At 38.8% G+C, this 13,020-nt stretch overlaps 2 protein-coding genes across 3 annotated transcripts in view; one reads left to right on the top strand and one right to left on the bottom strand.

The window, feature by feature from the left end:
• Nucleotides 1-13,020, bottom strand: part of LOC106166534 (metabotropic glycine receptor) — a 56,411-nt gene that overhangs the window by 29,072 nt on the left and 14,319 nt on the right. For both annotated transcript variants that reach the window (XM_087017265.1, XM_087017266.1), the window contains exons 2-4: nt 10,411-10,906; nt 9,988-10,140; nt 7,765-7,903 (exon numbers count right to left, since the gene is read on the bottom strand). In XM_087017265.1, the coding sequence (XP_086873391.1) occupies nt 7,765-7,903; nt 9,988-10,140; nt 10,411-10,906 (788 nt within the window). The remainder of the gene's footprint in view (nt 1-7,764; nt 7,904-9,987; nt 10,141-10,410; nt 10,907-13,020) is intronic.
• LOC106158950 (placenta-specific gene 8 protein-like) lies at nt 467-5,598 on the top strand. The gene is made up of 5 exons (XM_087017269.1): nt 467-806; nt 2,364-2,580; nt 3,610-3,709; nt 4,005-4,153; nt 4,902-5,598. Exons 2-5 carry the CDS (start codon nt 2,365-2,367, stop codon nt 4,992-4,994), a joined length of 558 nt encoding a protein of 185 aa, XP_086873395.1. The 5' UTR covers nt 467-806; nt 2,364; the 3' UTR covers nt 4,995-5,598.

Here is a 13,020-nt window from a genome sequence, read left to right as displayed (position 1 = left end):
TATGACGACTTTTGGGAAATCTGCCTTGGATACTTCCCACCGAAATACAAGCTCTTAGTTGCCATGTCCACATTCATGTATCAGGCGGCAATTACATCCCAGCAAAAAAAAAAAAAAAAAAAAAAAAGAACGTTACTTAAACGTTACCAGAACGTTATGGCAACGTTTTAATAACGTTCTGTGTTTGATGGGATGTACTGACAGGATATCAAGTCACTGCAGCACCACCAGCACTTTTTTAAATGACAGTATTGTACATTTTTGTATGATCTCTAAAGCCAAAGCCTAAGAAAGGTGGAAAGTACTGAGGAATTCTCCTCCTGAAGAGAGGAGGGGGTAATAACAACTACGTTAGTTGGTCATGTGCTCCGGGTGGATGACACCAGGATGCGTAGACCAGTTCCTTTTGGACAAAAGAGACAGAGGAGCACTCAAAACTCTTCAAATGTGAACTAAATAAACTGAAATTATTCACAACCTTTCATCCAAACCAATGACAAATGGTAGAAGCTGATAGTGAACTAGGGAGGATCATCACGAACAAGGCAAACTTAAAAGTGCGGAGAGAAGCTGCAGTAAAAAGAGAAACGGACACATACCTTTCATACCGCCCACTTCAGAACTTCTTGAGAATTTTGCGCTGTTCCAGGAAGAGCAATTTATCACCGGTATCACTGGGTGGTTTCTTTACCCAAAGGCCTGAGGCAATAAAGTTCATGTTTGGGGCAAACAGATAAGACCGTTTGATCAATAAAACAAGGGTTTGGGTTCTGCCCAGATATTAATACGCCTTCGCTTGTGGAAAGGTAAGTCACAAAAATACTAAGCGTAAGTGAGATTTAGCAACCGCGAAGGTTGAAATGTTGAAGTTATATATATATATATATAATTTAAAATTCAAATCAAAGGAAGCCTGGTCATTTTAGCCCTGTTGCACACTATAAGTTGTCGCCCTCTACTCCCCGGGGAGGATACAGCTTGGCTGCCGTATTGGGCTCTTAAAACCCTGTTTCCACCCCTTAAAGATGAGTGCCAAGTGGGGAGACAGCAGGTACCGTTTATGAAGGACTGGTATGTCCTCAGGAGAGGTCGAATGCACGCCCTCCAGCTCCGGAGGCGGATACTCTAACCACAAGGCGTCGGCATGTTAAAAAGGGTCGTCTGTCAAGAAATTTCAAATGTGGAGCCCACTGGATTGAACCTAAATTTAATGAATGACGTTGATTATGTCAAAAGGAGAATCCTTAAAAATTCGTCGCGGGAATTCAATGCACACCATCTGATGCACGAGAGATGATAATCAGTTGTGCTGGTGTAAATTGAAATAATTTGAAATATTGTTTAAAAATTTTAATGAGAAATGGGATCCACATGGAAAAGGGGATCTACATGTACTCCCGTCCCAACCATCATGTTCATAACAAGTAAGGGTGGTGTCTTCTCCCTGCTGCGATTTTTTTACAAACGTGCGGCGCACTTTATAACGCTCTGGAGTAGTGAGTATTTGCAACGTATTTAGCATCTAGGTATGTCTCCGCCGTTTTCCATCGATGGCACGGAGCTAAGAATCGCCCTCTTTTTTTAGGAAACAGGACACGGTTTTGAGATTGCTATTGCCTTAGTGATAACTATTCAAAACATTCTTGATCATGATTTTTAAAACTTTTAATGAACAGTAAAGCGTCATTTTAATCTCTGACCAGTGGGCGTATTGTCTTGTAGGGGATTATAAAGCTTACATAGACTGGAGACAGGCATCTGAAAGAGTCACATTGCACGGTGTTAAAACTCTCGAAAACTTAATTGTGCTTAACGTGACATCAAGGAAGCGGTGTGAGGCATACTGTGGTTACTTTCCCTTGCTATCAGAAAGCAAACTCATTTGTTTCTGCATGTGACATCGTAAAGTAGATACCACTCACTTACACTGTTGACCCAAATATGTTATACATGTATCCTGAAAACAATTTTACACACACGCTTTCCTGATAGCTGGAGAAGGCGAACTACTTATGTTTCGTTAGGGTTGAAGGGAGCATGTCTGTTAAAAAGTTTACAGGGTTTCGGCAACTCGACGATCGGGACCGTAGCCTGCGGGGTGCGTGGGTGGGGTCGCCCCCCCACCTGAGATTTTTGAAAAAGAACAAAATCAGTAAGCTTTATAAGGACCTTTTCCTTTTCTCCCAATCTAAATTAAGTCTCTAATCTTCCATCAGCCATGAGGGCACCCGACCCACTTTTTTTCAGCCTACGGTCCCGATAGTACTGTGTATTCAGAGTTATCTGACTGGTTTCAAAGTCTAACCATGCCATTTTATGTGCTTATTTTAGTGTGTAATTCTGTTTACCATTGATATGGTTAGGATGGCTTATAGAGGTAGCAAGGATCGAGATATGGGGGAGTGGAACGACGGTTATCCTCTCGAGACCGCCCATCCAGGCCCCCCCTCCTACCCGATGACGCACTCGTACAGCAACCCTCAGCTACAATCCCCAGGTCAGATTCCAGGTCAAATGATAATGCAAGGTCAAGGACAATATGGTTACCCACAGGGACCTGTTCTTATGCAGCAACCACAGGTATGCACGTTTACTATCAGTGGTATTTTTATTGCAGAAGGGTATTTTTATTGAATAAATGTCAATGAAACACGTCAAACAAAACTGAAATACCGTTATCCTTAATAATGACGCAAATAAAGGTAAAAGAAAAGCTTGTTTAAAGCAAAGGAAGATGATAATTTCTTGCTCCAGAAGTAGGGATATTTCAAACAAAAAAAGGGAACGTTTCAGTCACGTAAAACAAAACTGAAATACCGTTATGTTTAATAATGACGCAAATAAAGGTAAAAGAAAAGCTTGATAATTTCTTGCTCCAGAAGTAGGGATATTTCAAACAAACAAAAAAAAAAAAAAAAAAAAAAAAAAAAAAAAAAAAAAAAAAAAAAAAAGGGGACGTTTCAGTCACGTAAAACAAAACTGAAATACCGTTATCTTTAATAATGACGCAAATAAAGGTAAAAGAAAAGCAGATTTAAAGCAAAGGTCGATGATAATTTCTTATTCCAGAAGTAGGGACATTTCTCAAAAAAGTGAACGATTCAGTCACATATACATTTGGTGTATATCTGCATAATTTTGACCTACCTCCTTATTGTCGATGTTTTATATTAGGCCACACTTTTTTATTTTTATGGATGACATCCTGCGCGGGCACCGATTTTCGTCCGTTCTCCAAAAAAAAAAAAAAAAAAAAAAAAAAAAAAAAAAAAAAAAAAAAAAAATCCCCCCCCCCCCCCAGCTGTGTACTGAAAACATAACTTTTCTTAAGCAGTTTTTTTTTTGTTGGACTGTTTTTTTTTCGCCCGCTCGCACCGATTTTGGGGTCCCCAGAGGATGTCATCCATAAAAATAAAAAAAGTGTGGCTTTACGTACAGCACCCCAAACAAGGAAAGAAATCAACAGTAGTAAGAAATTGTTCATTTTTCTTTGGAATGACGTAATGTTGACGACATTCGCAGTGCGCGAAACTACACGTTTCTGTTTTCAACTGTAAAAAGGTTTTTGTGGTCGGTATACAAATGTCACTAAATGATTTTTGTTCACAGCCTATGACCGTGGTCATCCAGCAAGGTGGTCAGCAAGTGACCCCGTCCAAAAGGCAGTGGAAGTCTGGACTGTGCGGTTGTTGCAGCGACATGGGAGTGTGTAAGGAAGGAGTGCTTCTCTACAGCAATTTTGGCACGGCGGTGTCTCTGTGACCATAGCACAGATTTTAAGTCGCAAGCTGCCCTCAGCTTCTCTAAAGCAATTGCACCCGAAACAACCTTTTCTGCACAATAACTAATTGATACCAAGACACGCACAGCCTGACATTTACGTCATTTACGTTTACTCTTTTGACTTATTATTACTTAATTTGTTAATAAAAATATTGTTGGAATGGCAAGAAAGAGAAATGATTTTGTTAATGCATATATACTTAATCCAAATGTACTCATAGGTTGCGCGGTATACTGGTTGGGAAATTGGGAACCTTGCTACTTAGCCTACTTGTCAAGCAGAATGGGCGAGAGTTGCTGCGTGGGGTGCTGCGTCCCATTTGCCTTGATAACCATGAGAACAGCTATGCGAGAGAGATACAATATCCAGGTAATATAGAACGTAAGGCTCGAATATTAGGGCTCATTCCCATGGAAACTATCGGTCTACGTAGATCGATCCAATCCTTGGGGACTCTCGCTGAACTCAACCAGTTTAATAAATCAATATGCCTCCTAGCGTTGAGTAGTACATGTATACAGAAAAGCTGGACCCGGTTTTATAAAGGACGTTTAGCACTAACCACCGGTTAAATCCAGCGTTTAATTTAAATGACGTTTAACTGGGTTTCATAAACGTCGTTTAGCACTAACCAATGGTTAAATCTTCTTAACGGTTGGTTAGATTTATATGCTCGAGGGAGGTAGTTTAAATTCCTTAAACGCCGGATAAAAATGGCAAACCTGCTTTTATTTCCAAATATGGTCTGGATAAGTTGTTCATAGCAACTAAACACTGGTTAATTAAATTAAACGTCCGTTAACTAACCGTCTGTTTAAACGCTGTATATAAAACGCAGTTTTACCCTCCGTTTAGTTAACCAGTGTTTAGAGAATTTATCCACTGGTTATTGCTAAACGTCCTTTATAAAACCGGACCCTGGTGATTATGCAAGTATGTTTGGAAAATGGCATTCAGCGAGATCCCGTAGACCGACAGTTGCCATGGGAATAGGTCCTAGGGCACTACTGATATCACTGAATAGGATTATATCATTCAGATGCATATATGGCTATGTAAAATTATTTTTCTCAGCTTTGATTGGTTTTCATTGAAACGTGTCCTTGTCTTATTATAGGGAAGTATTTGCGATGATTGCATGGCGTCCTTGTGCTGTATGCACTGTGTCATGTGCCAGTTGCAGATAGAGATGAGTAATGTGGGCCTCTAAGCACTACCAGAATATCTCACGGATGGGTTTCGATATGGATATTGCGGAAAAATCATTTGAAGCGTCCATATAAAGAACAAATGCTATCTTTTTAAAAAGTTTACTTATTGCTTCTGCCTTGGATTTTGTAGAAAAAATTCTGTTGAAGCATCTGACTTGTAAGCAACTGCTTATGGCTTCCATCTTGTGTATTTACAACTTGTCGACGCACTTTTACGTTTGACTGTGCGTTCATTAGAGGTCACAATGACATTTAAACATTAAAAATAAATCTTGAGTCAACCGTTTAATATACCGATTAGGGGTTACGTCATCCCATATATGTTAATTGCGCTTATGTATTGCAAAACAGGTTTACACATCTTCCTTTTGATAAAACATTACATTAAAAGTCTTTGTGTAAGTGCTACCAAAATTTACCAGTTAAGTATATATGTTGTTTTGGTCTGCAAGACATGCAGCTCATAGATTAAACCAGAGATCAAATGTTTTCCAATGAAATGACATTTGAATTAAAGTACACTATTTCAAATAGCAGTCATTTTGTGATTCCTTCACATTTGTATGTCTCAGTCATAATAAATTAATTGTTTTAAAATAGAAACATGCAGTTTGTTACTATATGACACAGTCATTTTCTAATTTGTAAAAAATTTAAAACTCATAAAGGATAACCAATGGATAACACGTCCAATCAATCAAAAGCTCTAGAACCTATACATAAAGAGTTAATGCGTCCATCTCTTGAATATGAGTCCATCCATACAGTCAGATAACACCACTGAACCTATTCCGCGCAGAGTCGCCACATTTATCTTTGCAAGATTTCAAATCAATATTTAATTGTTATTGTTTCTTTATTTGGAAATTAATGTAAAATTTTGTGTCCCTTGTTTAACCCACGACAGTAAATGTGGCCTTTTTTGTGTTGCCCCAGGAGATGCATGATTTACAAAAAGTTAAAGAAGGATGCCCAGCAATTTAAATACAAAATATATGTGATACATTGGGAGAAATAGCGCTGGCCAAGTATAAAATATCGAGTTCGATGTTTATCGCTCAGCATTGGTTCTAAATTTGTTGTGAACGTGCTCTTTATTTAACTAATGGGTATCCAAATGGCATTAAGATGTATCAGTCACCTGTATTTTTTCTCAAGACTGTCTATCATTACAAAGGGACATCGTCAGATTCCCGGAAAGTGTAACGACTCAGGATGCCAAGATAACTCCGCCCCCCCCCCCCAATCTCCATCTCACCGCAGCCCCACAGCCTTAGGCTAGTTGTGGTATCCAGTTCCAACGTTGCTAAATGCGCAGTCACGATTTTCTCTGGTTGCATGGAAAGATATACCCAATGGACTGACTTTAAGATGATTAGATTGACACGTATGTCATCTTTATGGGTTTTGATTAATTGTACCGCGTCAATTATTCCTTTTGGCTAATCCAATCTGTATATCCTTTCTCTAAAAAACAACACACTCACATTTCCCGGAATGAATATAAGATGTATTATTTTACACATAATACATCGTTTCATACTTTTTATTAAATAATGTTACCGTCCTTTAAAATGAAGCTTCGAATGAATGTATTGGTACATGTACATGTATTATAGGAAATTGTCTGCCAACGTATTGCGGTAGAGCGAGATTTGATATAACAAACAAAAAGGATCATTTTACTGAAATATTGAGATGTCTTTTTCTTTTACCTCCGGTCCGCCAAGATAAGATTTTTGCCTTTGTGGGTTTTCTGGTCTGTTAGTTAAAAGTCTAGCAAAAATCTATGGACGGATTTGAATAAATTTCTTTAGATAGGTCGGTCTTAACATTTTAGTGGCATGCAATCTATCAATTATGTGATTAATAATAATGAGACTTAAAAGCTTAATTCCTGGAGAAATTTTCTAGTCCACCATGCTTTTGATTCTACGAAAAAAGAAGAAAATGCCACGGTGACATTTGGAGCGTTTTAATTTCCTCTCATCAGCTACTTCGCATTTATGATACTGACGAGAAATTTCAGACTTAAATTGACATTTAAACAAAATGTGGTCTCATATTTAAGGTGACTCAATGCAGACATAACCTGTCTTGATGATGGATGGATTCGATTATTGTTTATATTCGTTTGTCTTCCTTGCTAATTATTTTTGACGATTGAAGCCGGTGTGAAAAAAAAAATGGAAGTCCTGGTAATGGAAGTCCGGGCTCCCATATGATTAGCACAGGTTAGGGTTAGCCGGAGCATTGGTGTTTGTATATGGGACGAATGTCACCTATACAAAGTAATGGGGAACGGACTACGGCTCCTCGCGGTCTGCAATTCCTGTTACACAGGGACTTCCTTAGCAGAATGAAAAATTTGCAGCAATACTGCGGCAAACTAAAAGTTTGCAGCGATGAGTTTGCAGGAGTTTGCAAGAAAAAAATCTTGCTGCTACAGTTGTAATTTGCAGCCATATTGTAGCAGATTTGCTGCAAATTCGCAAGAAGGAATTGCAGTTTGCAGCAATATTGCAGCAAATTTGCAGCAGGCCTGATAAGGCCGTTTTAAATCCTCTCATTAATAAACTGACTAGAAAAATATGCCCAATAATATCCCAACCAAGTGCCCAGCGGAGAAACATTCCCAATATCAAATTAAGAAGATTACCAAGTCACGCTAGCCAGCGGGAAGTGTTTTTCATGCATAACAATATAATTGCTGGATAGAGAACGACAGAGAACGAACGGATGCGCATGACAGCAGCAAAAGGCACTTACTTTTGTTGTTGGTGAACATTTATGTGTTCCCCGGAAAACGTTGGCGAAGTGCCTGTCATCACCCGTGGTCTCGTTCTGGTCGCAGTCGCACTGGTTCACGTCAAAAAACGTCAGGTCGATGTCAATGGTTGCCAGACCCCTAAAATAAACAGATTATGTTAAATGAGATTAGAATATAAAAATGGTATTGCATATTATTGATTTGATTTGAGGTTGAGACTCTACACATCCCCACATAACAACGGAAGGATTTCATGTATGTTGAAAAAAACCTGCAATCACAACTGTACCGGTACATACGTTTCCAGTATTAAACTTTTTGTGAAAATCTATGGCCCAGTTAATGCTTTCTCCACCATTTTGAAGTGCGTTTACAGAAACAGGCCTTCATTAATACACAATTAGCACTCTGCACTACCAGTAATTGTGCTTAACGAAATGATACACTGGATGGACACCCGTTGTGTGAGGTTGATAATCTTCATTAGACTAATAACAATACCGTGGGAGTACACCAACACCCTGGATACCATCGCCGTGTTTTGAATAAAATTATCACGAGCGTCATATTTCAACAATGCCCAAGTAGACTAAAGGAAGGCACTCCTGTTGTATCTATACCCAGCCTTGATATGCAGGGTGGACATCAGTGTCCATGCAGTGTCATTACTTTAATCAACTGACATGTATAGCATTAATCTCGGAGCACACATGCTATATACCGATATGCCATAAATTCTATATTCCCTAACGTCACCACAAACGTGACAAGATGATGCTGTTAGAGCTAAGATAAAGTGCTTATATTGGACACATTCAGAAGGTGACGGATGAGGGTAGGGGGACGGGACGCGAAACTGATCTACAGAGACAACTTTCCCCTGTCGACCAATTATACAATGTTCACTCTATGCTAGAAGTCAGCTGACCGATATCGCAGTAATTCCATGTCAAAATTCTCGCTGGACTCAGCAGAGAATTGCGTAAAGAACTCGCCAGAGACATTTCTGTGGGTATCTAGTGTTAAATCAGTCTGTGGCCAATTGAGAGTTGTGTACTTGTTGTCCAACAGGTCTAAGTCACCATGCAATCCTAAAATGTGCGGCATGAAAGCTCAGTAGAGGTTTGAAGATTGCTATTTGTATTCATCATTGAGGGCGTTCGACACGCTATGGTTGTTCACTGTGACAGCTAACGCTTGATTCATAGAATTCATCTTCCTTGCACTGTTTTGAAAATTGTTATCAAGATTGCTGCGTTCGTGCTTATTGCTTTTATAAATTGGTTGGTGTGCTTAGACGTAAAGTAATTATAAATTTTGATGAATGAGACTAACTGTATCACGGTGTAAAAAAAATTACAGGGCCGTATAGGCTGAGGAAATGGATGAGGGGTGGTGGTGGTGGGGGTGGGGGGTGGGGATTTGGGGTTGGAGGTGTCGATGGAAGGCCTTCAATGCTGTGCATGTATGCAAGCTAGCTGTTGTACGTTGACTAAAAGATAAGTAAGAGACCTCTGATAGTCCAGTAAAAAGGATACAGTCACACGATATAAAGATCCCCCTCCAAAACATTTATTAATGATATCTACATGTACCAGGGTAAACCGCCCAGACCCCCTCCTACCTGGAGCCTACGTCCAATAACAGATATTTATTCCATTCGACAAGACAGTTGCGCTTTTACAAAAGGGGACAGAAATATAGCCATTAGTGATTAACACAAGTGATATTTTAAGTCCAGACTTTATACAAAAAGTAGAAATATGCAAAGTAACAGAAATATACGGTTGATCACCACTCCATTATAACTCGCTGTGTACATAAACATGAGACGAAATGTCTGTATTATGAAATAAGATTTTGGCAGGGATATGGCAACAGGAGTCATTATCGGAGCATTTGAATACATGTGCCAGTAACTGAATAATGTCTAAGAAAAGCAACGGTATCTGTGCAATTATAATATCCTATCCTATTCAAGTATTGCCACATGGATATAAATTGATAACTGGAGCAATCGTGTGGAAATTAAGGCGTATCACACCGTTTCTCCGATGTTGCTTTGGTGACGTTTTGATTTCCGTGACGTCACCTCCGACTTCTCCGTCCTGGTTTAGTACAGAGTTTATATTTAAGAGAATGAATAGAATGCAAATCACGATGGCATTATGTGCTCCCTAAATTTTCATAATAATGATAAAACACTTGAACTAAATGTATACCTGAACAATATTGTGCCATTGGTCTCCAGTGTTAATATTGGTGCTGAATACGTCACCATCCAGATGTCGCCACCGCCGCAGTCGTAATACGGCCGTGTCCAGTGCCCATCGGTATAATCTGCTAGTGCTTTATGTGTCACGGTGGCCCCGGACCTAAAAACAATAAACAATACCCTCTGTAGTTTACCTAAGTGGTTTTCTTTTTACTGCCTCCATGAAAATTTGTTTATATCATTTAATATTTTTGTTAATTTTATCTGCATCATTTCTCATCTTTGTGTATTTGTATAATCTTATTTTAATGAATATGTCCAAGGAAAAGTAAAATGTATTGATTTTATAACGTGTTTTCTGACTTTTTTGAGTATTTCTCATGACAACCTCATTTCATTGGATATTAATTTAACAAGGCAGTCGCCGTACCTTAGGTTTAATATACTAGTGCTGATATTGACCGTGTTCCTGTAATTAGCTGCCTTCTTCTTTAGCTCAAGGAACCATTCGTAGTCATTACTGAAATAATTGTAGTTGGCAATGAGATCATGTAGCACAATGGTTCCATTTTCTCGATGTGCATATGGCGCAAACGCATTCTTCTGGCGGTAAAAGTACCTGTCCCAAGCGACGCAAGAGCCAAATATCCTCACATTACTTTCCACGTTGCTCTCTACAAGAGAGAAAAGGACGTCGTCAGTGAGAAAGTCGTCCACGGTGTTATTATGCCGGGCTAACAGAGCCGATATATAGTTTGCCGTTTTTAAGGCAACATTGGCCATGGGTCGCCACGAAGAGTGGTCAAAGTCAATGGGCAGTCTGGTCAACCCGCTCTCTTTGACTGTGCGGCAGCTGCTTCTTTTGACCAAGTCAAAGTAGTCCCATGCCTGGGTGGCTTTGGAACGCTCCGGTCCACTGCCACAATCTGAAACGATACCAGTACCATGTGCCAAAATTTGTTCAGAAAGTTTTACGCCTGTCTGACGGCATTCATTATTTAAGATCTTACTTAAAATCTAAATTAAAAAAACATTTGGCGACCATACATTTATTTCACAAGGTACTCCGCTGGTTTTACGTAATTGTAAAAAGTTGAAATTTAAGCGACAGCACAAATTAAATCTTTGTTTTAAATATTAATTATTTTGGTTCTAGTTTTGTGAAATGCTTTCTAAAGCAAATGACTTAATTTCTGCCTAAATAGAATCTCAGGGTGAAATTGATGGTTATACAAGCAGCACAAATGGTGCAAAACGACCTTTAAAACGAACCTCAACATTGCCTTTTCGGCTTTTCTTTTGGGTTGTGGTAGGAAGCAGAAAGTGCTTAACGACTCAAGACAACAAAGTTAACATGTAAAAAGTTAAGGGCGTGAACTCACACTTTTTAATCAGTTTTTACTGTGACTTAACAAGCAATTAAATCACGGGTTGACTTTGAACAAGGCCATTATATTGCGTGAAGACCCAGAAGATTTAGAGATCATGACCGAGGCCTTTCCACGCTGAAATGACTTCGTTCAAAGACAATAATTGTGGCCTAATTGGTTAAAACGGAAACATGGCGGAAGCAGATGTCGGAACAGATGGATCTACAGAAAACATTTATTTTATTTTAGTGTGTTGTAAATTGGAAGTCGTTCATGTATTGTCAGCAAAACAGGATATCTCAGAATGGGTGACGATCGACGAAGAGGTATATCAATTTGACTTGATAAAATAGATGCATCCGCCTTTTTGTCAAAATCAAAGGGTATTAATTGTTTTGATTGGCATCAACAATTTGTTAATTGGGCAATAGGTTAAAAATGTGTTACCAATTTAAAAATGTTTGAATGTCAAAGTAACGTCCATGTTGCTCTGTCATTTATTGGTGTGTTATTTTATTGCACGCATTGATTTTTTAGCAAATACAGGAAATAAAAAGGGAAGGCCCACCAATATTACCTCACTCCATTTTGTTTCGCAAATTGACATTTCCGTACAAGTATAAAAGGATAAAAGGGTTATTGTTTTTCTATTATTCTCGCTGGCTTTTGATTATTAAAATAGCTCTATGCGTAGGCATCTAAGTACTGCTTTCATTTTCCTTGACAAGTTCACGTCCTTCCGCGCTGAAACCAATCATAACCCAAATGAAAGATAAAGGCTTTTATGAAAATCTAGTTACACTGAGACGATTTTGTTACACAACCACACCTAGCCGCAGCGATCGAAGAACCAAGGTCTTAACGCTAGGTAAAGAGTAATCACTTCCCACAGAAAACATCTGCCTTCAAACAGGTAGCAAACGCGCTATATCATGGCCATTAAATCAAAATTGTATTTTTTTTGATTCAGATAAAGAAAACGAAGTCCACCATGTCGAGTTGAATGCATAAAAATTGGATTCCTTAAAATTTGATTGATAGGTGAAGAGATAAAAGGCACCCATTTTAATGCATATGGTGGTATGCGTTATTCCTTGCCTTGGGATCTCGTGACTGGCGACTAGCCAGGGCAGATCAGCCCTCTTCCATTTAAGCCGTATGTATGGCGTGACAGATAAAATGTTGGATAGCGTATGATACATGGATGGCATTTCGCCCTCAATACGCTGAACGATAGAAAAAAGAATCTGTAGTTGGAAAGCGATTCTTCAAATTATGCAATAAATGTCAGTTTCTACGTACGCTTGTATGTCTAGAACTATATATATGACCATCGGGCATTTTGAAAACTAGTGGTTTATTAATTAGCATATCATGGAAACTGCAGTAATACAAATAAGTGTTGTTTCCTCCTACAGCCTCACGGTAAATACATTGTGTGCATTATCAACAAATGTTGCTTTTCTATTATTTCCAATGAGTTTTGACAATTACGAGAAACAATAAAACTAGATATTTAAGTACGTCTTTCATTTCCCTTGTCGAGTGTCCTTTTATGTTCAAAATAATAATATTCCTGATAATAGTCGATGATGTCCTGAAAACTTCGTTTTGAGGACAAGGTATATAGGATTGCTCTGCCATACCCACCGTACGGATATTTAGTATAT

This window comes from Lingula anatina, chromosome 7 (genome assembly GCF_051362555.1).
Source record: "Lingula anatina isolate TDL-2025a chromosome 7, LinAna3.0, whole genome shotgun sequence".
NCBI classification, from domain to species: Eukaryota; Metazoa; Brachiopoda; class Lingulata; order Lingulida; family Lingulidae; genus Lingula; species Lingula anatina.
This window is presented reverse-complemented; position numbering and strand designations above follow the sequence as displayed.

What these genes read in the sequence shown, in the direction of transcription:
- LOC106158950 (XM_087017269.1), top strand. Translation starts at nt 2,365, where the DNA reads ATGGCTTATAGAGGTAGCAAGGATCGAGATATGGGGGAGTGGAACGAC. An exon ending in TTCTTATGCAGCAACCACAG is followed by an intron (nt 2,581 to 3,609) that starts GTATGCACGTTT and finishes TTTTGTTCACAG; the next exon opens with CCTATGACCGTGGTCATCCA. An exon ending in TTGCAGCGACATGGGAGTGT is followed by an intron (nt 3,710 to 4,004) that starts GTAAGGAAGGAG and finishes ATGTACTCATAG; the next exon opens with GTTGCGCGGTATACTGGTTG.